The following is a 23,365-nucleotide window of genomic DNA, read 5'->3' as shown; positions in this document are numbered from 1 at the left end:
TATCACATGCCTTCCTTAGTCACTTCCTACCCACTTCAGCTGCAGAGCTCAAGAGTGCAAATGCTGAGCTTTTCTGGCTATGTATCTTTAGGTTTAGGCTCCACTCTGTTTACTACTGCCGAGGCAGCCCCCTAAGGCTTACTTGTCACACTTCCTAGATTCCTGATAGATGTATTTTCAATACCTACACAGAGCCTGAGAAATAACAGGAACACCATAGATGGTTAATTAAATGACTAGATTAAATATATGGTTAATACATGCAAATTCCCTCTCCTTTATGCTGTTTGTAGGTTTCTATTATCTAAAGAAGCATTGCTAAAAAGTAGGTCTTCTCATTCTAAGTCAAGAGAACTCTAAGTCTAGGGTATTTCCCCAAGAATCTGAACTGCCCTCTATTCTCATCAGATCATGCTTACTGTCTCAGCTTGATGCTCAAGAGATGCTCTGATAAGGGCGATGGTCTTGCTCAACTTCCATTGCTTCCAACACGGATGTCATTCATTAATTTTTAACAAGAGAATTTTCTCTTTTGTTGTTAGTTCTTTGGGGATTTTGTATACTGTGTTTCAATCACATTAGCATCCTTTGCCAACTCCTCATATTAATCCTGTCTTCTTTTCCTATGCAAATTTATTCTATCTATCCACCACACACACACACACACACACACACACACACACACACACACACACACACACACACACACACACAGAGAGAGAGAGAGAGAGAGAGAGAGAGGGAGGGAGGGGAGGAGGGAGAGAGAGAGAGAGAGAGAGAGAGAGAGAGAGAGAGAGAGAGAGAGAAATATTGAATCATGGTTGAAATGAACTTAAGAATGAAGAAAAACTTTACACACCATCATCAATTCAGCTTCATCCCAGAGATGCAGATACAGTTCAATATACATAAATTGACAAATGTAATCTACAGTGTAAATAAACTTAAGGAAAGAAACCATGTGATCATTACATTAGATGCAGAGAAAGCCTTTGACAAAATACAATATTTCTTCATGATAAAAGTCCTGGAAAATCTAAGATTACAGGAAACATGTATCAGTATATTAAACGTAATAAGCAGCAAGCCAGTCAACAGAATTTTAAGCAGAAAGAAACTCAAGCATTTCCACTAAACCCAGCAAGACAAGGAACCCACAATTTCCATTCCCATTCTATATAATACTTGAAGTCTTAGCTAAAACGAGGCAATGAAAGAGATCAAAAGGTACCAATAGAAAAAAGAAGGCACCAATAGGAAAGGAAGGCATCTTCCCTTGCAGATGGTATGATTCTTAGTATAAAAGACCAGAAAACTCCTGCAGCTGCAAAACATACTCAACAAAGCAGCAGGTCCCAAAAATTAATGCACAGCTCTGTGTATATGTGTGTGTGTGTGTGCGCGCGCACATATTGGGGTATGCACATGGCACAGTGCCTGCTTGGATGTCAGAAGACACATTTGAATAGGGTCTCCACTTATTTTGTATGTTTTAGGAATGGAACTCAGGTTATTAGGCCCAGCCACAGGTGCATTTACCCACTGAGCTTGCCAGCATCCGACACACACACATACATACATACACACACACACACACACACACACACACACACACACACGTATCTTAATATTCATTTTCCAATGGAGCTGTATACTCTGTATATGAATGGATGTCTTCATTTGGAAAGAATAGTAGAAAAGAAGTAGAACTTTCTTTTCATTAATTTTTATTGGATATTTTCTTTATTTACATTTCAAATATTATTCCCTCTTCCTGGTTTCCCTCCTGGAAACCCGCTATCCCATAGTCCCATCCCCTGCCTCCATGAGGGTACTCACCCCACTCACCCACTCTCTTTCTCGTCTCCCCGCCCTGACATTCCCCTACACTGGGGCATTGAGTCTTCACAGGACCAAGAGCCTCTCCTCCCATTGATGTCCAACAAAGCTATCCTCTGCTACATATGCAACTGGAGCCATGGGTCCCTCCATGTTTACTCTTTGGTTGGTGGTTTAGTCCCTGGGAGCTCTTGGGTGTCTGGTTGGTTGATATTTTTGTTCTTCCTATGGGGTTGCAAACCCCCTCAGATACCTCAGTCCTCTCTCTAACTCCTCCATTGGGAATCCCCTTCTCAGTCCAATGGTTGTCTGCGAGTATCTGCCTCTGGATTTGTCAGGCGCTGGCAGAGCCTCTCAGGAGACAGTCACATCAGGCTTATTTTCTAAGATCACAAAGATAAAAGGCAAACATCAACTCACGTTTTGTTTTCTTTCCCATTTTCTTAGTTCTCTTAATGACTCTTTCTGAATCTGTCATCTAAGAATTTTCAAAATATTTTTATTTGTATTTATTGTTTATTATCATGAGGTAATGAACTTATTAACTATGATGGACCTTTAATTTTCATGAAGTTGTGTGGGAGCTTTTCTATTTTTATGTGAGAAAAAGTAAGCCAGCATTCGAAGAAAAGTAGATATATATTTTGAAATTGATGATATATATATTTTTCTCACATTTAAGTGTTTTCTAAGACGTTAGAAAATCTCAGTCTTCCTCTTGAACATTTGTTCTGTTAGAAATCAATGGGTTCACAAGTAACTGGATTTAAAATTCTTGAAAAATTTTTTTGATTACCACAGTCTGTCTGTCCCACTTATTTTTAACTCAAACAATTCTAACACAGAACAAAAAGTGAATATAAAGTAATAGTGTCTATTGTTAGAAGTTCAATGAAATCATTTAATATTAATTCAAGTTAATACACAAAATCATATTACTCCAAAGAGCATCAGAATTTAAAATTTGCATTTGAGAATGACAGTGTCACCCATTCATCTCAGTCCCTGCGTCTATGGAATTCTACTGAAGTATTGGAGTAATTTGTTAGGCCCCCCCTCTATGAAACCCAAATTTAAAATCCTTATCTAGTGAGTGGAAATGCAGTCCAAATGTTAAGAGTACTTAATATCCTTATAGAAAATCCAGGTTTTGTTCTTAATAATTATACAACAGCTCACAACTAATTGTAACTCCATTTCCAAAGGATCTGCAGCTCTCTTCTGGCTTCTATGGACACTAGCCATGTACAAAGTGCACCAAATGCAGAATGCAAACACTCATACAATAACACAAAAATAAATAAAAATTAAAGAGTAAATTCTTGTCCACCTTGTTTAAAATAAAGTGCTATTAATATAAGGGTGGTGAAATTACTGGTGTCCTCCTGAGGAAGTTAGTAACTAGATCTTTATGTCAAGTGAGAAATTATATATATATATATATATATATATATATATATATATGTCATGTGCTTGAAGATGGATTGGACCAAGTGATTTCTATTTCATGTATAAAACAGAAGGACCACTCAAAATAGGTAATTATCATCAATTTCCATATACAAATTCTCAGAAATATTGAATTTGTAAGGGATATTAAAATGGGGAAGTTATAAACTCTACTCCATAACCAAGAATTGCTTGGATGAGCTGTATTTCTTAGGTTATTATGAGTTTTTGAATAACTGGTCATCAGGAAAGTATATGTAAGGATAATTTTGTTCTTATCTGCCTCCTAAGCCTGGAGTGAATCTCAGTTAACAAGCTACTTTGCTATCCCCATTTCTCCTGTTTTCTATGTTCCAACCCTAAAAGAATTAAAATGCAGGATAGAGAGGCTAACTGTATTATACCTGATTCCTTCCCACTTTTCACTTACTCAGCTAAGATTAGTGTTGGCACTTAAAGTGACTGTCTAAGAGTGAGCATAAAGGTCATGAGGCTGATTGAATTTCTATTCATTGGCAAGGAAAGAACTTTGTCCAATGTGCAAAGTTAAAGGGAAGATAGGAAACAAAATAAAAATGCTCTATGACTTTCATCTCGTGACTCCTGCTTATCTCATCAACTAACTTAGAGGGTGACATATTTAAGCAAATCTACATGCACAGCAAATGTCCGACCACATATTGTGTGGGCTTTGACCATATCGTGAATTATTAGATCGGTTCAATCATAATGATAGAGAATGCACCAAAGAGAAATCAAAAAAAAATGAAGAAAGATGGTTGAATGTTACAAAATCAAATAAAAATACATAATTAAAAGTGTTAGGATTCATAGGTAAATGAGAACATGCCTTGCTGAGTCTGGGTCACCCTTCTTAACACTCCTTTCCAGATAAATCTATTTTCTTGCATATGTCATACTGTTATTTTTTTAACTGAATAAAATTTCATTGTTTTATATATTCACTACATTTTCATTATCTATTCACCTGTGTAGGAATAGTTACACTGGCTCCGTTTCCTAGTTTTTGTGAATAACATAGCCATAAGCATGCATGTGCCAGTACCTTATTGTAGATTACGGACTTACTTGTATAAATGGCCAGCAGTTGTATAGTTGAGGTAATACAAGCCTAAGAATGGGAAATAGTGGTGGAAAGTTGGGAAATAAAGCTTCAAGTACTGTGAACTGTGCTGTGGACTTCCATGTCTGAGAAGGCAAGTCTCCACGACTGTTTGGAATGTGGTAGCCCCTCTCAAACAATCGAGATGTGACTGTTTTTCTCTAAATGCTCAGTGTAGAAGCTTTGCACTCCTCCACACACAGTCTTTCAGGGGTTCTGTAATGGTAAGCTTGTCCATTTGAAATATGCAAAACTCCATTTTAAGACCTTGTTTCTTTTATTTCCCACTGATCATTCTCTGAGTATGTACTTAAGTCACATATGGCTTAAACATGCTGTGCTCATTGTGTTACCCAGTGGTTACAGGACTGGGTTCTCACACACATATGAGATATAAAATATCTCAATACCTTTAATCCCAATTGCATGTAGAAATATTACTTAGCAGCATCTTAAGCTACATCTATTATTAAGTTAATTTTACATGCTCCCTTTTTACATTTTAGTGTGATTATTAAACTCCTGATATTTAATGTATTGTTGACAATTATGATGTGTTATATTGTAGTCTATGATATGGTATGTTTCTATCTGCTGTTGGGAAGAATAAGAGAGATCAGATATGTGGTCTGGTAATTTGCCAAGTAGGCATAGAAATTCCCCAAAAACTCACTGTCTAGTGAAGGAACAAATCAAAGAAGTTTTTTTTTTTCAGTTATTAACTAAATAAGGAAGGTCATGGACCTACATATTTTACTGACATACATACAAGTTTCTGACATGCAAACAAGTATGGTATGTGCTTTAAGTCAAGAGGCTTAAGCAGAGGGACTCTGCTTTCCTTTACAAAACAGCACAGTGGTAGCACTGACATTTACCTTATATGGATTTTTGTGAAGATGAAATGAAATAATATGAAGAGTATCTAGCAGAGACACATATGCATGTCCAACTCTTAATAAGCGATAGCTGCTTTTGTGGTGTTAACTATATTGACATTGGTAAAGTTACTGGTAATAGCAGAAGCTGTTGAGAAGACAGTGGGGAGTTGCAGTTAGGTTAAATTAGAAAAGCTGTGGAAACTGTATCTGAGATGCATCCTAAAGAATAAGTGCCAACTGGACAAATAGAATGGTCTGCAGTGTGAGTGGCAGGAGAAAACATGCACAAACTCATGGAGGATTCTCATCTTTCAGGCTCTCACAGCGAGATGTTCTACAGCAGCATGGGACAAAATGGTGTACAAAATTATAGACGATGCTAGAAAATTCAGTGTAGAATAACCCATGCCACTAAAGCTGTATGGGAAGAAGGTATCATAGTCCTTCTAAAATATTAAAACTTATGGTAGAACTCAGCAGCCCACACTCTGCTTTGGATGAAGACCCTGATGTCAGGAAAAGAGATCACAGTGAATTAAACTCATTAAGAAGAAAAAAAAGCAGATAAAATAGGCATTATGTTCACAGGCGATTACAGGAGTAAAAGAAACTGAAACATGATTGAAGATGCTATTTTGAAATTGGCTTTTGCAACATTTTCTGCAAACCAAATTGCATCACGGAGTGTCTGTTGCCAAAAAGTGAGCTGGACTGAAAATACAAATGCTCTCAATTTAAAACCACCCATTGGAAATAAAAGAAAATGCAGACAAAATAATGAAAACACTTTAATGCTTATAGATAAGTGCTATTTGGGGATGGTTTTAATAAGCAAATGTTTATTTTAGTTGCTTAGAATATTCTCTTCGATTCTAGATACATAATTTTCAACCCACGTTTTCCTGTTGCCATAACAACTTGATGCATTTGTTCTCTTGTGTCATTTTTTTATCACATCATTTTTTTTTCAACTTTGGTTACTATGATAACACGGTATAGTTGTTAAATTTATTCTATTCACATTTTGTTCTTCTGGAAACTGGTGGTTTGCTTTTATTTTCTCCAAAGAAGCTTATATTATGGAAGTGTAATAACGAAAATAGTGACCTAAATTAGAATTCAAATTTATCCTAAAAATTTAATTTATGTGCATTGACTTACGTTTGAATAATGTAACATCCGTGTGACATGTAAGATGCCTAGTGATGATCTCATTCCATTGAGAAGACAGGAACCAACCTTACTGCACCAAATAAGGGAAATGGGTGGTGTGCGTTGTAGATGCATCTCCCAGCATGACGTCAACCAGGAAACAGCTTAGGGATGGCAGGAAGTATATTAAAAACTGCCACTGCTGGATCCCTTCTTAATCATGCTGGTTCTCTAGAAAACTGGTGTTTGTTATAATAAAGGAAAGTCCTGGTTAAAAGTCCCCACTCTGTGCTTACCTGATAGAGGGAAGGGGCTCAAACAATCTCTTACCAGATTGTTCTTGAATATGAGAATTAGATAATGGGGTTAAAGATGAATTTGCTTTTGTTTATTCAGTTGGTTCTTACTGTTTCTTCTGTTTCATTTGTTCTTGGTGATGCCTCCATATCAATATCACTTAAAATTAATATTGCAAGCACTGTTGTGGAACATGCCAAGGTATAAGGAAAAAAAGCCACAAGGTTATGGCTAAGATACTTGCTGAAACTTTAATAATGACTGTGTAATACATGGGAATTATTTATCAACTCAACTTTGAATGAGAAGATATGGAAAATGGGAATGAAAATGACTTACCCCCCAATTATTTTCAATAAATATACATATACATATTTTTGCGGAGCCTTTTCTAGATTAGGTTACTGAGGTGGGAAATTTCACCCCAAATGCTAGAGGTCCCATTCCACCAATAATTTCCAGTCTGCATACAAAGCAGGAAGTGAGCTGAGCACCAGCATCTGTCACTCTGCTTCCTGACTGAGGATGCAGTAAGACCAGCTACATCCATGCCTGCTGGCCAGGGCTTCTCCACCATAAGGGACTATACCTTCAAGTTCTCCAGTATTTCATCATAATAATAAGGAAAGTAAGTAGCACGGTCATATGCGAATATTCAAAAGGCTACTGCCATGCCCAGAGTGTAAGATACTGAATGCATCTTTCTTCCCTTCCTCCATTTCCTTCCACTAATGGTCAATGAGAGAGGGCAAGGAGGTCGGGTGTCCCAGCTGAGGTATTGAGACTAGCTCTAGAGCAGTCTCTTTGCAAGGAATGTGTCTATGTTGCATTTAATATGAATAGGAGGTATCTGTCACCTGTCCATTTGTCCAATTCTTGATAAAGCAGTAGAAAACCATTAAACTGGGGCTACCTTGACTATCTGACAGTATTTGTGTTAAAGCATTGACCACATCACAGCCAAATTTTATAGACTAAAATGATCCTCCCAGTAGAGGCTTTGTTTTTCTCCAAAGAAGCTTATATTTGACTGTAGTCAAATTTGGCTTTTTAACTAAAAGGAATAATTGGTAGGAAAAAAGTTTTTTAACTTATCTAAGTCTCAGTTTTTCATACATGTGTAACAGGGTCATCAGGGTACATTTGGCAACTACAGTTATATGACCAATTTGCCGTTTATTGATTATTACACGAATTAATAAATGCAAAGTATTCCCAACAAATGTTTGCCACTAATACTGGACTGTTATAGCTGATGATGGCATTGAATGGCCATCCAGAATTTTAGGACTGTAACCAAGTTACCTGGTAACTAGGGCAGACTCCTATTTCATCGGGAAAACAGGGATTCAGAGCATAAGAGTGCTCAGAAGTGACACCGGGCACACTGAATCTTGGACTGAAGACAGTGAGACAAATGCTTGCTGTCCTCAGCCACCTGTGTATCTGAGTATGCTGATATTCTGATAGGCTGGGTCATGCCTGGATCCAGAAATGAGTGCTGTGCTCTATATTGAGGTGACAAGTGTTTTCACTTGAGAGGCTAGGGAGAGTGGAAGTGGCAGTGCTACTGTGATCCTGTTCCTTCTTGATGCCTAAAGCACTCTCCAGTAACAAGCCAGAGCACTGGGGGAAGATGCATGGCTCTGTGAGGCCACTAGGGTGTCATTTAGAGCCTCTCTGCTGGAACAATGGAGTCATATAAATTTCAACCCACATCCTCTCGTTGCCATGGTAACTCGATGCACTTGCTTTGAAGTGTCTTTTGTGTCTTCCGACCCCTTGCTTGCTTTCCTTTTATTTTTAATCATGAAGATTTTTACTTTGCCAGTAATTTCCTTAATGTGGCTGTGGCTTCTTACCCTCCTATTTCCCTATCCCTCCGATTTCTGAATATGCTGTCCATGAGCGCTTTAAAGCTAAAGATAATAGTCGCATGTATGTGTTCACACCTGCCTGCTGTGCTCGTGAGTCAGCAACCCCTCTCCCTTCTGTTTACCAGCCTTCCTATAGTCACTCCTCCTTCTCTCCCTCTCTTACACATCATGGGCAGCAAACACACACACACACACACACACACACACACACACACACACACACACACACACGACAATTGTCAATGCACGGCTAAAGCTGTTCAGTCCTTGTGCATCTTAAATAAAAATGATACGGTATGTTTTCCATTGTAGAACTTTTACTGGTTTAGTGGTTCCTTAGCATTTTGTATGTGGCAGGCTGAACAAAGAGTCTGATTGCCATTGCCCTCAATTCCTTCACTTGGCCACTTGAAAACTCTGTAGACTATGAGGACGGTGTTTCAAGGTGAAGAGTGTGGGGTGCTTTGGGATTACATCCAGACACTGTCGGCTCTTAGTTCTACAACCCTGTGTAGGTTAATTACTCTAAGCCTCATGAGAAAATAGGCTCTCAGAAAGAATAGCTTAGATGCACTTACCAGGTATATGTGGGGGATGGATTGAGATAATACAGCGTACTTAGAATAAGTCTCTTTGAGACATTGTAGACATAAACATTGGTTCTCTCACCCAGGAAGCTGCTGTGAGCATCCTGGAATGGGCTGCAGTTACCTTTAACTTATTAGATGCCCATGGACCCACATCATTACTATACCCTTCTCCATGCCAAAGAGTTGAGGCAAGCACAGAATCCCGTGTCTTCACCTCATGTGAACGATGAGGACAGGAAACACAGGTACAGAAGAGCAGAGGCATCTCCAGGAAGCTGCCTCAGAAATATAACCACTTGTGATGTTCAAGTTCAGGCCTTTACTTCTGGGAGTAACCTTAGTTCGAAATACCAAGCTAGTAGAATATTTAGAAACTGTTCTTATCTAAATTAGGGCATCACTGACCACCCCACCACAAATTCCCCTTTCATGGAAGAAGTGAGGGTGTTTAAGCTGGAGCGTTAGGGATGCTGGAAGACGTTTGAACGAGGGCATAGGGTTCTTGCTAACATGTGAGTTGTGTAACTGCTGTGCATTTGTATTGGGTGATGACAGTGAAGAGAATAACAAGACAGAAACAAAATTAAAGTTTAAAAGAACTACAGTTTCATGACATGACACCTGCTCTGTGGAAGTATTGAGACTTACATAGAGGAAGTCACAGAAGATTAAGCAAAACGGAAGGAGATCACAGAGAACATTCTTGAAGGAATAATCTCTATGTTACAGTAATTTAGAAACATAATTTCAAGTAATGAGAAAAACAAGCATGAAAGAAGAGATAAATTCCTTTTTATTATTGTAGCTAATGGGAGAGTTCTAGATAAAAGTTCTTGGATTATATTCAATAACTTTATATCATGGAATAAACTCTCACATCTTATTTCACAGATTCACTATCAAATAATGTTTCCTTGAATAATTGAAGAATTATCTGTTTGATTACACTTCAGAAAGAGGATTGATTTTAGAATTGAATTAAACCAAATTAGAACTGCTCTTGCCTTTCGGGGTGAGTAATTTGACCTTAATAAGCTTTAGTTTCTGCAGCAAAGAGGCTGAATTGTGCTCTAGGTTCTGCAGGGAAACTCTAGGAAGCTCAGGCAAGACCTCTTGCTCTTGATTTGTCTCTGGTGTAACACGATGGAGCGGGCGGGCGTCTGTAGGTGGTTCCCTCCAGGGCAAGGCTGTACCTAGGCTCCTGGCTCTATGCTCTATCGTATGCAGATGAGTCCTCCATGTTTCTACCGCTACGATCCTTACACCTAGACTTCTTTCGAAGCTACAGTTTAGATTGGACTTTAAAAAATCAGATCCCGAAAATAACACAAGAGGGCAGCTCATAAGGATCTGGGCATTTTGCTGAATTTTTAGAAAGTAGGCAGTTAAACTGTCCTCGGGAGCAGAGTTTCTGACAGGAAGCTAATGAAGCGCACTCAGTTCTATACCCCACACAACTGCAGTAACGGGTTTGCAGGTCTGGTTATCTTCCTTAACATTAAATGTTTGTGTGCTTTGTAACGGGGCCTGTACAAGGGCGACTCAAAATGTTTAATAATCACTCCTCAGGGCAGACCCCATGCCTTTGGAGTGACACACCCTGGACTTGGAGAGTGGAGAAGGTGACAGCTGCTCCGGGAGTACTTGGGAGAAGGGGATGAATTTGATCATTGTTTGAAACAACTAAAAATTATAAACTGACTAATAAAAAATAACATCCAGTGTTGTTTACCATAGAAAATAAGGAAACATTTGGCCTAAAGTAGAAATTGTCAGTATCAAAATACTTAGAAATAATTACGATCTTATCTTGATAAACTGCTTATACAGCCCATATTCTGTATCCATGAATTATACGCCCATGGATCCAACACACCAGCTGTAGATTGAATATATTTTCTGAAAATTACAAATTTAGAGGCTATAGAAATGGCTCAGTTGGTAAGGATGCTCACAATGCTAGTATGTGGACTTGAATTTGGATTCCTAAAACCTGTGTAAAATGCTGGGCTTGGATCCACATGCCGGTAATTCCAGCTTCAAAGAGATAGACAGGAAGACCCCTGAAGTTCATTGGCTGGTCAGCCTACGAACCAATGAACTGCACGTCTTGTGATAGACTCTTTAACAAATAGTACATGAACCTTGGACCACCACACCCAAGTCCATACATATTTATAGGTACCTTTTGCACACACACTTAGACAAAAAAGTACATGTACCATGTATATAGGCAATACCACAAATGCATGTATAGAAATCACCTGTTTTCCGAACACATGAAAATTTTGTCTCATGTCATTGTTCAATAGACAATATTGTATAATATCTTTTAAATGTTTGCATTTTATAAAGCATCCTAAATAATGTATAGAGGGTTTAAAGTAAATGAAAAGAATTTTTAGCTTGCTTGAAAATACTGTGTGTTTTATGTATAAGATATATTTTTATACATTCATGGATTTTGGTATTCATGAGGATGTCATAGAAGTAATGCTGTGAACACCCACAGATGATTATATTTGTGTTCTTTTTATCAGATAATTTATATGATTAGTGTATAATTTAAATAATATACTTTTCACTTGTAATAGACTTGCTGGTGTTTTATGTCCATAACTTGTTTTCTATACCATACCTAGTTTAATAGACAATTAGGTCTTTACCATTTGACTGTTCTGTGTCATAGATGAGTGCAGTGGTTACTAAAGTATGGACTCTGGAGTGACAAACCTGGGTACAACTCCAAGTCCTATCTAGTGTCCTTGAATAGATGATTTCCAGTATAACTTTCCAATCAGTCAGTCAGTCAGTCAATCAATCAGATATATGTATCTATGGAATATTTATATTTAAAATATTTTCTCCACTTTTAGTCTTCTACACCTACTTCATATCTCACATAAACCTATCTTTTGTTCTTGGTGTACTATTTTCTGGGATATTTAAATTCGAATGTCCAAGACCCCCTTTCTCTGACTTCAGCTTTCATTTTCTATTTAATTAAAAATATTTATACATTTAGTGCATGAGTGTGCGCATGTGTACCTAGCATGTATGTGGCGGTCATAGGATCACTTGTGGAGACTCTTTTCTCTTTCTACCATGTAGGTCTGGGACTAGAACAGAAATTATCAGACTTGGTGTAAAGTACCTCTACCTACTAAGCCATATTTCCTGATCATCTTATTTCGTATCTTAAAAATAATTCCTGACTCTTCATTAATCAATACTGGATGAACGGAATATGTTTGTCTAACTATCCTGACAGTGTTTGAATACTTAAAATCTGATTTGGTCTTTCTGATCCACCATTGTGGGTAGAGCCACTGTCATGATGCACATTTTTGTGAAGACCCTTTTGGTGAAGATCATCATGTTCAAGGTTGAACCCTCGGACACTAAAGAAAATGTAAAGGCCAAGACCCAGGATAAGGAAGGAATCCCCCCGATCAGCAGAGATTGATCTTGGCTGGTTAGCAGCTGGAAGATGGCTGTAGTCTGACTACAACATTCAAAAGGAGTGCACCCTTCATCTTGTGCTGAGATTTCGTGGTGGTGCTAAGAAAAGGAAGAAGTCTTACACCGTTCCCCCAAAGAACAGGCATAAGAGGAAGAAGGCTGAGTTGGCTGTGCTGAAATACTATAAGGCGGATGAAAATGGCAAAATCAGCCGACTTCATCAAGGGTGTCCTTCTGATGAATGTGGTGCTGGAGTTTCCATGGGTAGCCACTTTGACAGGCATAACTATGGCAAGAGTTGTCTGACTTACCAGAAAACCGACCAGAAAACATGCAATTATGTATGAGTAAGAAGAAGGAGTTGAAAAAAATCTGTTTATGGGTTGGTTCATTTCACTTAGGGAATAAAGGTCCTTAAGGCCTGGCATAAATCAATATTTAGTACATGGTTATAGAACAGACCCCTTTTTGACCTTTCACATGATCATGGCTTTCCTAGCTTGGTTTTATACAAATGACTTTTATATATATTTATTACCCTTTTTAATCAATTTTTGTGTTTTTCAAATAGATACTGTTTGAGAGCTTTCATGAAATATAATTTAACCTGCTTTTATTTAATCTATGAATAAGCTGAGAGTCTTTCTTGATAACTGCTACTCTATTTCCTTGAACTCAGACTGCACCTAGTTTTTGATCATATCTGCCATCTTCAAAGGAAGATGGAAGGTACCATGAGGGTAAACAAGTGACATCATTGTTTTTGTTGTTGTAGGGTTTTTTTTGTTATTGTTGTTATTTGTTTTGTTTTTTTTTATCTTTTTTTGGTAAAATAGAAGCACTCTGTTTGAACCTGTAAGTTGTTTATAAGCTGAGTGGATTCTGTTAAGCAGGACCATCTTGTTGAAACAAAATGTAGGGGAAAAAATCATGTATATTCTTTACAGTTTGATGATCCCTATAATAAAGGGCATGCTGTAGACAAGACTTTAGGGCATTTTCTGAATTAGTGATTGATGGGGGAGGGCCAAGCCCGTGTGGTGAGCGGTATCCTTGACCTGGCAGTCATGGCTTCTGTAAGAAGCAGCTAAGCAAGCTATGAGGAACAAGCCAGTGAGCAGCACTCCTACCTGGCCTCTGGATCAGTGCTTGCCTCCAGGTTCCTGCCTTTTGAGTTCTTGTCCTGACTTTCTTTGACAAGGAACAACAATATGGAAGTATATTACAAGCAAATTCTTTCATCCCCAGCTTGCTTCAGTTGTCATGTTTTGCCACAGCAAATAGGAACCATAACCTAGACAGCTGGGAATGACACTTGTAGTGTGCTTGCCTGAAATGCATAGTGACCTGGGTTCTATCCCTAGAACTACATAAAACACGGACTATAATATCAGCATTAGGGAGCTGGAATCAGGATAATTAGAAATTCAAATCTATTCTTGACTGCCTATTAAGTCTATGACACCTGCCTCAAAAAGACAAAAAAAATTATTGGTAAGTGTGAAAACATACCAAGTTATTTATGCATTTTGTGGAAAATGGGGATACAAAGAGACAGGGAAACGTGCATCTCATGTGACCTTTAATGAAGACTGAGATAGCCAGGCTCAAATGTCAGTGCGCAGAGGCCTGGTGTGATGGACACAAATCCAGGGGAATATAGCAGGCCTGCTTGTGTGGCTCTCCTTGGCATATCTCAGAAAGTGAGAAAAGAAAAATATCGCAAAGGAGAGGTGCCCCTTGGATGAATGTGATGTAGAGAAGAAGTATGAGGTGAAAAGGAATTTCTTGCTCTTTTCTCAAATGTCAAGGTTTCATCTTCGGGGGTAACATATTCTAAACCTCATCAAAAGGCTTCAGCCTTACAGCTTTGCAGTATAGTGTTTCTTAACACTAAAGAGGGAGGTAGAGAGAGACAGTCAGCCAATATCCCACAAATTTAAAGCCCAAGGAATATTGACAGATTGGACTGTTCTGTATCACAGAGTAGTGGTCTGGCTTCTCTGCGCTTCGTGAAACTTATCTTTGAAGCTTAAATGGCTTTCGCTTCTTTCAAGGACACTGATTTTGTGCCTAGTGTTCAATGTTGCTAACATTCGTTTCTTAAGAAAAGTATTTCAGGCTGAATAAAATAAAATAAAATAAAATAAAATAAAATAAAATGAAAAAAGTCAATCTACAAAACAGTTAAATCAGGGGAATTATTTTCTAAACATCTCAAGATTTAAGGGAAGGGGCAGGGCGGTTTCACACTAAGAGATGGCTCAGTGGTTAAGAGCTTGCGCTATACTTGCCTGGGAGCCAAGTTCGGTTCTCCTCACCCACTTAAGGAAGCTCATAACCATCTGTTACTCTAGCTCCTGGGAATCTAATGCCTCTTCTGACTTCTATGGGCGTTGCAGTCACTTACAAAAGTCCATGCAATACTCCCCACCACACATTCACATATAATCAAAAATCAAAATAAAATCTTTAAAAATAATTTCCTTTTAAACAGAAGTTTATTGGTATGATGAACCAGTTTAAAGTTGGCAAATATACATCTGGATATATGTTATAATGTAAATGACTTCTGAAATAATATTGTATAATCAAATAATTAAGTAAACAAGTACATAAGATGGCAGCCTGAAGTAGTGGGTTGAAAGTAGCAGAGAGATGTCTCTGAACAAAGGAACTTACAGAAGTAGTTGGTGATTTACTCTAGCAGAGGAAGTGGAAAAGAATGAAGACGTGGAAGTGCATGCAAACAGTGAGGATAGAAAGGTCTTAATGAGTTTCCTTAGTCCAGTACTCAGTAAAGAGGGGGCCGTGCTCAGTGGTTAGGGCACAGTTCACAGACTAGCTAGCTGACTTGTGAGACCTGTATTGTATTACTTTTGCTTTTTTTCCATGTTCACATGCTGTTTAAAAATGTAAACTTATTGTTCAGAAACAAAACTGCAATGAAAGTCATGTAATTGTCTAGTTGGATTTGGCTACCTGCACATCTGGTGGTCAGCATTCCACCTGTAAGGTAGGAAAATGCTCTGAAGGGCTGGCTGGTCTGAGAGGCAGAGAAGACCCAAGGAAGTAGTCAGGATCAAGCATCAGGCCAGTGATCTGAGCGTTGGTTTCCGTATATGGTGAAAGCACAGTTCTTTATTCTCCAGACTCAGGTGGAGCATGCTGCTGGGGAGCCTCCTGTTTTGTCAGAAGACTGGCACGTGTTATATTCTGCTTGATTATACTCTGTGTAACATGAGCAGTGTCCTGTCAGGACTAGTGCAGGGGGTCAGCCAGAAACAATGTCCTCTTGAAACCTTTACTTCCTACTGTGAGTGCTGGAAAATCCAAGGATTTCACATAGAAGGAAGATCATCCAAATTCACTCAGCAGTTCTGAACATTTGAGCACTGGGCTTGTGTTTCTTCAGCATAGCAGATGCGTGGAAGTGAGGGGACGCTACACCTGCTGGCTGGGTGCTTTAGCTTCTTTTGCTAGAGAACTACCCCGTATTAAAAAAAGTGCCCAAACCTGGCTTACCTGCAATGACTTACCATTTCAGTGTGTAGAAGTAGACTCTGTGGGTTAAACACACAGACACACTCATGCACACACATCAACATGCATGGACACACACACATAGAGAGAGACACAGAGAGAGAGAGACAGAGAGAGACAGAGAGAGACAGAGAGAGAGAGAGAGAGACAGAGAAAGAGAGACAGAGAGAGACAGAGAGATTGCCTAAGGAGATGAAGAATGAATTGGGAGGGAGTGGAATTGATTTAAACACATTATAACCATGTGTGAATTTTCAAATACTAAAACAAGAAAAATTCTTTTTCTTTCTTTCTTTTTTCCCTTTGTTTCTTCCCTTTCTTTAATTTGTTGTGCATGTGTGTGTAGAGTGTATGTATACATGTTACATATGCTTGACACTCTATGGATGTGACAGTCAGAGGACAACTTATAGAAGTCACTTGCCACTTCTCTCCTTCTACCATGTAGAACCCGTGGATGGAACTCAAGCTGTCAGTCTTGGCCATGAGCACTTTTAGCTTTTGAGCCATCTGGCCTGTTCCTTTAGTCTTGGTTTTAATATTTGTCATTTAAATCTGAAGTAGGGGAAGAGAGAGGGGGGGACGGGAGGGGAAGGGAGGGGAGGGGAAGGGAGGGGAGGGAGAGAGGAAGAGGGAGAGGGAGACAGGGAGAGGAGGAGGGAGGGAGGGAGATGAAGTGGGAGACAAGATAGCTCTGGAACTATGAGCAGGGCAGAATTGCTTTCACTTTTGAGAACCATGGTGGGGCTAAAAGTCAGTATCTCTAGTGTTTGTGACTTGTTCACAGTTCCCTATAATTATAATTACCATCAAACTGGCAATCTACAGAGTAGTATGGAAAGACACACCCTTTAGGCCATGAACTATAAAGTATATTGGGACTTCCAATCTGATCACAGACCTCATATGAATGTGCATAAGCTGAGGAAGGTACTCTATGATTTAGACACAAAGAAAACCCTCACTATCTTCATTTCCTTGGCCTCACATCACGTTTATCATAAAGTTTTGCATTAATTTAGACTTTCATACTTGAATACAACATTGATATCATTTCCATCCCTCTTTCTCCTCCCTTTCATCCTCTCAAGGTCCATTCTCAGATTCATGACCACCTCTTAGATTGAAGCCTTATGAAAACAGACGTAAGATAAACTCAACTCTTGATCTTCGTCTCTTTATTAACCATGCTCTGCCTTTACCAGGTCATCAGTTTACTTAGGAACAATTCAATTTCAACATTCCCTGGTGGGAATGCTTTAAATTTTAAAAACCTTGAATGTGTCCCATTTTGTGTTTTCTGCTCAGTAGCAATATAAAAAAATGGGTTAAGTAGTACATCCATATTCTAAAATTGACATAAGCAACAGCTAATAACATTTATTCAGGTCTTAGGTATTTTAAGGCATGTTATAAAAACTGGAAAAAACATTTAATTTGAATCACAGAAAAATATGTATTGATTTTCAATCTTTCTCTGTCTCTCTGTCTCTCTCTCTAGCTTACGGGTTGCAGTGGACCAAAGGAAAATGCTTCGTACATTGAGCAAAATAAAGAAAACCAGTTTTTTGAGAATGAAACTGAAGAAAAGACGTGTGTAAGTGCTGTACTTTGCACATACGATGTGTCCTGTTCTCTAGAGAAGCCATTTTCCAGTAGGATTCAAATAGAAGAAATGTAGACCATTTCTAGCTTTGGTCTGGCCTGTGTCTTGGCTGAGCTGACACTGAATGTGTGTCATTTTGAGTAGTTATGGGTTTCATTGGGAATCTGTGATTTGGCGCTGTGGATTTAAATCCCTAGCAATGACCAGAATGAATGGCAAGACAGTTTACTTTTCTTGAAAAAGAAATCCTTTTACATATAGGTTGTCAGTTAGACTATTCAAGGCACTTATGATATACTAAATGTGTGTCCAGGAAAAGAAGTCATCTGACTGGGAGGTAGCACTGCTTTAATATTTTTGAAGACACAATGGAGTGGGGCTCTCCACACTGTGCATTTTTAGAAAATAAACTTAGTCTCTAGACACTTTCTAACAGCAGGTGTCATGGTTTTCAGGATCTTACTGTAGTTTCTCCCTCCTCGGTGATGTGTTTAGTATGTACTGACTGGGATTTGTCACCCCGTGGTTGTTTATCCTTTGCACTTTGGCCAGTCAGGGACTCTGCAACAGCTTCTATCTCCTTTTCAAGTGTCAAGGAGACTTCTTCCATGAAAAGCGAAGACTGAACTTATTTTCATTTATAGGATTTAGTGTTTAAAATACAGCTGGGAATTAATTTGTTTTAGGAAAATTTAATAGTAAGTTATCCTCTAGGAAGAAGTAAGATCAACATAATGACTACACTAATACACACGACAATGTATAGGGATAAATCTCACAAGACCCGACCCTAAATGAAGAACTACAGGCAATCGATGGCTACTGAGAGAGGGAGAATCAATTTTCTCCAGGGATTAATCAGGTTATCCAATCCCAGGTCCTAAACATACAAGGAGTACATACAAGGAATACTAAAATGGACCCAGTAAGTGTCTTAGTGAAGGTTCCTATTGCTGCTAGGAACCTCCATGACCAAAAAGCAAGTTGAGGATCTAAGGGTTTATTTGGTAAACACTTTTATCATTGAAAAAACTCAGGACAGGAACTTGTTATAGAACCAGGACTAACAGCCCAGGGATGGCACCACCCACCATGAGCTGGGCCCTCCACCATAGATCACTGATTGAAAAATGCCTTCCTGATGGATCTCATGGATGCATTTCCTCAAAGTAGGCTTCTCATTTCTCTCTGACTCTAGTTTGTGTCAAATTGATACACAAAATCAGCCACCACAGTGTGTGTGTGTGTGTGTGTGTGTGTGTGTATGTGTATTTTACACATACATATAAATGTGTGCAATGTGTGCATAACATTAACTAGGGAAGAAAGGGTCTGGAATTTAAGAATTTAAGAGGGATTGAAGACAACCTGAGAGGAGGGAAAATGATGTCAATTTCATACACACATTTGAAATTCTAAAACAAATATTTTAAAAATTAAAAAAAAGAAAGAAGGAAAACTTTTGAATTTCCTGTCTGTCCACAAATATATTTGTATTTTTTGTTCCTTAAGTTGAAATCATCAGGCTTAAGTGGGAATCAAATGTTCCAGTTTGTCAGGCAGATGAATTAAATATATTCTGGACACATAATTGAGAAGCCTTTGTGCTGTCAACAGAGAGAAGCATCCAGCCCATCTACGCTACATAAATTCTAGTCCATCAGTTTCTCTTCCTTAAGGAGAATTATGAGATTTTAATAAAATCCTGAATATAAAGATATTTACTACTGCTTAGCAAATAGTGGGTTTATGACTCTGTTGAAATGAATTGCATGTTTGACAATTCTTTATGTGTTATTTTTATTAAACTTTGAATGATAAAAGTAACAGCATCATCATGATCATTGATGGAGAAACCTTTTACATTTTAGTGCCTTTATTTTCTTTACTTTATTTCTCTGTGTTCTTTGATCAATTTAAAACAATTGATAACATTTTGAAGGGATATGTTCTATGTTTAAAAAAATCTGCTAAGTAAAAGATGAAATTTAGAGAGTTAATATTCCAGCATTTTTAGGAGAAAATGAGTATGTTTAATCGACTCCTGGGGAAAAGGGAAATGCTGAAAATAAGAATGGTCAGGTCCTGGTGATGAAGTAAACTGAGAGTGGGTTAGGGTCAATGACATAAATATTAGGAATAACAATTGACAGATGAGTATATAAAGTAAGTTTAATCACAGTGCCTTAGATGCAAATAATGGGAGGGGAGAATGAAATGAAATATTTGAGAAGAGGCATGAATAGTCATTGAATAAGTGCAGTATCCAAAATCTCTAAAGGACAGTGTGAGACGAAAAGTCTCAAAATCCTGCAGTCTAGTACTTTTTGTGTCCAACTTGAAGCCTGTGGATTGTGTTTGTCCCAGCATGGCCCTGGATGTGGCCTACCATAATTATTTTTTTGGTCACTTGCTTGCGTTGTTCTGAAGCCTGAATATTGTAGATGACAAAATTGTATTGTACTATCAAAAGGTTGATCATCCAAAATCTGGTAGAATTTGCATTTTGTCTTTGTTAGTAAGTAGTTATGTGACCTTGAACAGATTCAATGTTGTGCCTCTTTTATTTGGTAAATGAGAAATTACCTATTTTGTGTGGACAGCAGTACTTTTATAAGTATCAAGTAGCTAAATGTTCTAGATATTTCATATTTTCAGAGATTTTTTTGTTTTAAATTTTTCATAACCAATTCTACTTTTTTTCTACTAGAAAGAAGATTCTTGTTATCCTTGGGATTAGAACTGGAAAAGGCATCTATCTATCTGTCTGTCTATCTATCTATCTATCTATCTATCTATCTATCTATCTATCTATCTATCTATATCTTACAAATACCACAATGAATGGGTTCGAAAGCTTGGACTCTTAACAATAGCACAGAGGTCACCAGGCAGACTGAAATGTGATTGTAGGGACCATATTACACTTGGAAGAATCGTGGTGTCGGAGCAAGATATAGTGAAATTTAAAGGATTTGGGTCTCTTTTTTTCATACATTTGCTGCCCCTACATGTTTTGGGGCATATCTTCGTGAAAATTTCCAGATCTAAAGTGACAGAGATGGTTAGATAAATTGTGACTCCTTTAAAATACTATATTTATATAACTGTAAAAGGATATTCTCTTTTAGAGAATTTCGTTTTTGCCTGCATTACTTTTCTGTTGCTCTAATACAGCACCATGACCAACAGGAATTTAGAAAAGAAAGAGCTAGCTTTGGCTTATGGTTCCAGGGGGAGGAAGGAGGGAGGGAGGAAGGAAGAGAGAGAGAGAGAGAGAGAGAGAGAGAGAGAGAGAGAGAGAGAGTAGAATGGTTGGGAAGGTATGACATTGTAGCAGGACCACGTAGTTGACTAGTCACATCTTTATCCATATTCAGACAACAGAGTGAGGAGGAGGGAGAACAAGATGTGGTAGTGAAAGCTGTACATCATGCATCATCAATGCCCACCATAGGTGGTTTCTTCTTCCATCAAGGGTCTACCTCCTAAAGTAACCATCACTTCTCCCAGATGTCACTAACTAGTGGTCAAGTATTCAAATATGGACATTTCTCATTCAAACATGATATTTTTTTTCCTTGACCCTTGTAGACCTGTGGCTATTTGCTCATGAAAAATGCGTATTTCTAACCTCAAAAGTCCCCACAATCAATCGCAACATTATTCAAAAATCAAGAGTCTCCTGTGATCCCCTGTAAAGTGAAAAACAAACAGCAAATCACATATTTTTTAACTCAGAATGGCAAGGAATAAACACTCACATTCCAAAGAGAATGAATTGAAGCACAGAAAGAAAAGATTGGACCAAAGAAAAATCGAAATCCAACAGGTAAAACACCAACCAAATCCTTTATCTCCATGTTCAGTATCTGGAGCTTCAGTTTTGAAGGATTTATATGGCTCTGCCCTACCAACTTTGCTGCCTACAACATATACATTTCTTCCTTAGGCAGGTTCCATCTCCTGTGCTCAGATCTCCTCGGCAGATATCCGTAGCCATGGAATCTCTAGCATATTGATGCCTGGGTAACCCAGCTTTCACCTTTTCAGGGTAAGCAGCTTCCTGCAGGGACCATCCAGGACTTGGTTCCTGCAGGGACTCTGACTCTGCCACACATTGTCTGGCCTTCTCCAGATTTCTGAAACTGTGGATAAATAATCCACAGTCCCATTAATCTTGGATTTTCATACCTACAAAGCCAGTACCACATGAAAGATACCACTGAATTTGTCTGCCAACTTGGGACACTTGGCTCATTGCCAGCAGCTTTGTACTTAGAAGCAATTGCTTTCTAGGAGCAGGGACCTTCTGAGACTTACTCCTTACACTGGTTTGAGGGATTGTTGGGTAGGGTTTTGCACTCGGGGCATCTATTCTCTTTAACTTCTCTAATCTCTCTCTATAGCTTGTCTGCAACATTACAGTTTCTAATGTTCTTTTCCTTTCTAAGTGTCATAATTTTTATGTATTCTGTTCCACTGTTTGCACTTTTCACATATAAATGAAAATATGTATGCATATGTATATACATATGTGTATGTGTATATAAGCAACATATACCATAGACTCAATGTTATGATGTCTTGAAATTTTATTCGCCAACAAAATAAGTTCATTAGATTTTAAATTAGCCCTAGGTAAAATTTTAAGGCACAGTAGACTACAACTAGATTCTTTGTCAAAATATTATAGTAATAGCATCTATCCAAGTTACTACTAGTCTTGTTGTCCCTCAGAAACCTCATGAGCCATGCCTATGCTGGTATGTGTTATTCTCAGGGCTACTATCTTCCAGGATCCTGTTAGATTGGCTCTAGAAGCTCTGAGTATAACATTCAGCAGGTTTTCTAGTCCAAAGCTCCAAAATTTCCAATTCCTCTGGAAAAAACAAAACCATCCGGTATGGTCAGGCTTTTCCCAGCAACAGCTATCTCTTTGGTACCAGCCTCTGTGTTAGATATTTTTATGTTGCTGTGACTACTATGACCCAAACAACTTACAGAAAAGTTTATTTTGGCTTATACTTCCAGAGCAAGTCTACAATGGCAAGCAAGACTTATCTTAGTGGCAGGAGCTGGCAGCTGGCTGATTATATCTTTATCAATACACAAAAACAGAGAAAGAGAACATGAAGAGGGGGTGAGCCATAAACCCTCCAAGCTCTACATCAGTAATATCCTTCCTCTGGCAAGTGTCCACCTCCTACAGGTTACATAACATCTACTAACAGTACCACTGGGGACGGAACTCAAATATATGAGCCTATTGGGGAAGTTGTTATTCACATTCTCCTCTATTGTTTTCTGGCCATGCTTTACATTTTCACTCTGTTAAGTAGCTATGCCTTTTGATTAAGGGTAATGCTGTAGCTCAGGTCTACTCATTTTAATGTCCTTTCATATATTTAAAAGGAAGCTTCTTTTTCCTAGTACAATTGGTCAATGGGGAAAGTTTTGTTTGTTTGCTTTAGGGAATGAGAGCGGTGGATCCCATTGATTTTACGTGTGCATATTAGATGTTATCAATGACCCCGATTTTAAAT

The 23,365-nt window shown here is 38.3% G+C and overlaps 1 protein-coding gene and 1 pseudogene across 1 annotated transcript in view; both read left to right on the top strand.

The window, feature by feature from the left end:
• The window catches only part of Dlg2 (discs large MAGUK scaffold protein 2), a 1,821,467-nt gene that overhangs the window by 247,383 nt on the left and 1,550,719 nt on the right, over positions 1–23,365 (top strand). The window contains 1 exon segment of the mRNA XM_032895287.1: positions 17,715–17,810. Coding sequence (XP_032751178.1) covers positions 17,715–17,810 — 96 coding nt within the window.
• LOC116894740 lies at positions 12,546–13,017 on the top strand (annotated as a pseudogene).

This window comes from Rattus rattus, chromosome 2 (assembly GCF_011064425.1).
Source record: "Rattus rattus isolate New Zealand chromosome 2, Rrattus_CSIRO_v1, whole genome shotgun sequence".
In the NCBI taxonomy this organism is placed as follows: domain Eukaryota; kingdom Metazoa; phylum Chordata; class Mammalia; order Rodentia; family Muridae; genus Rattus; species Rattus rattus.
Note: the sequence above shows the minus strand (reverse complement) of the source record. Positions and strands in the feature narration are given on the sequence as shown.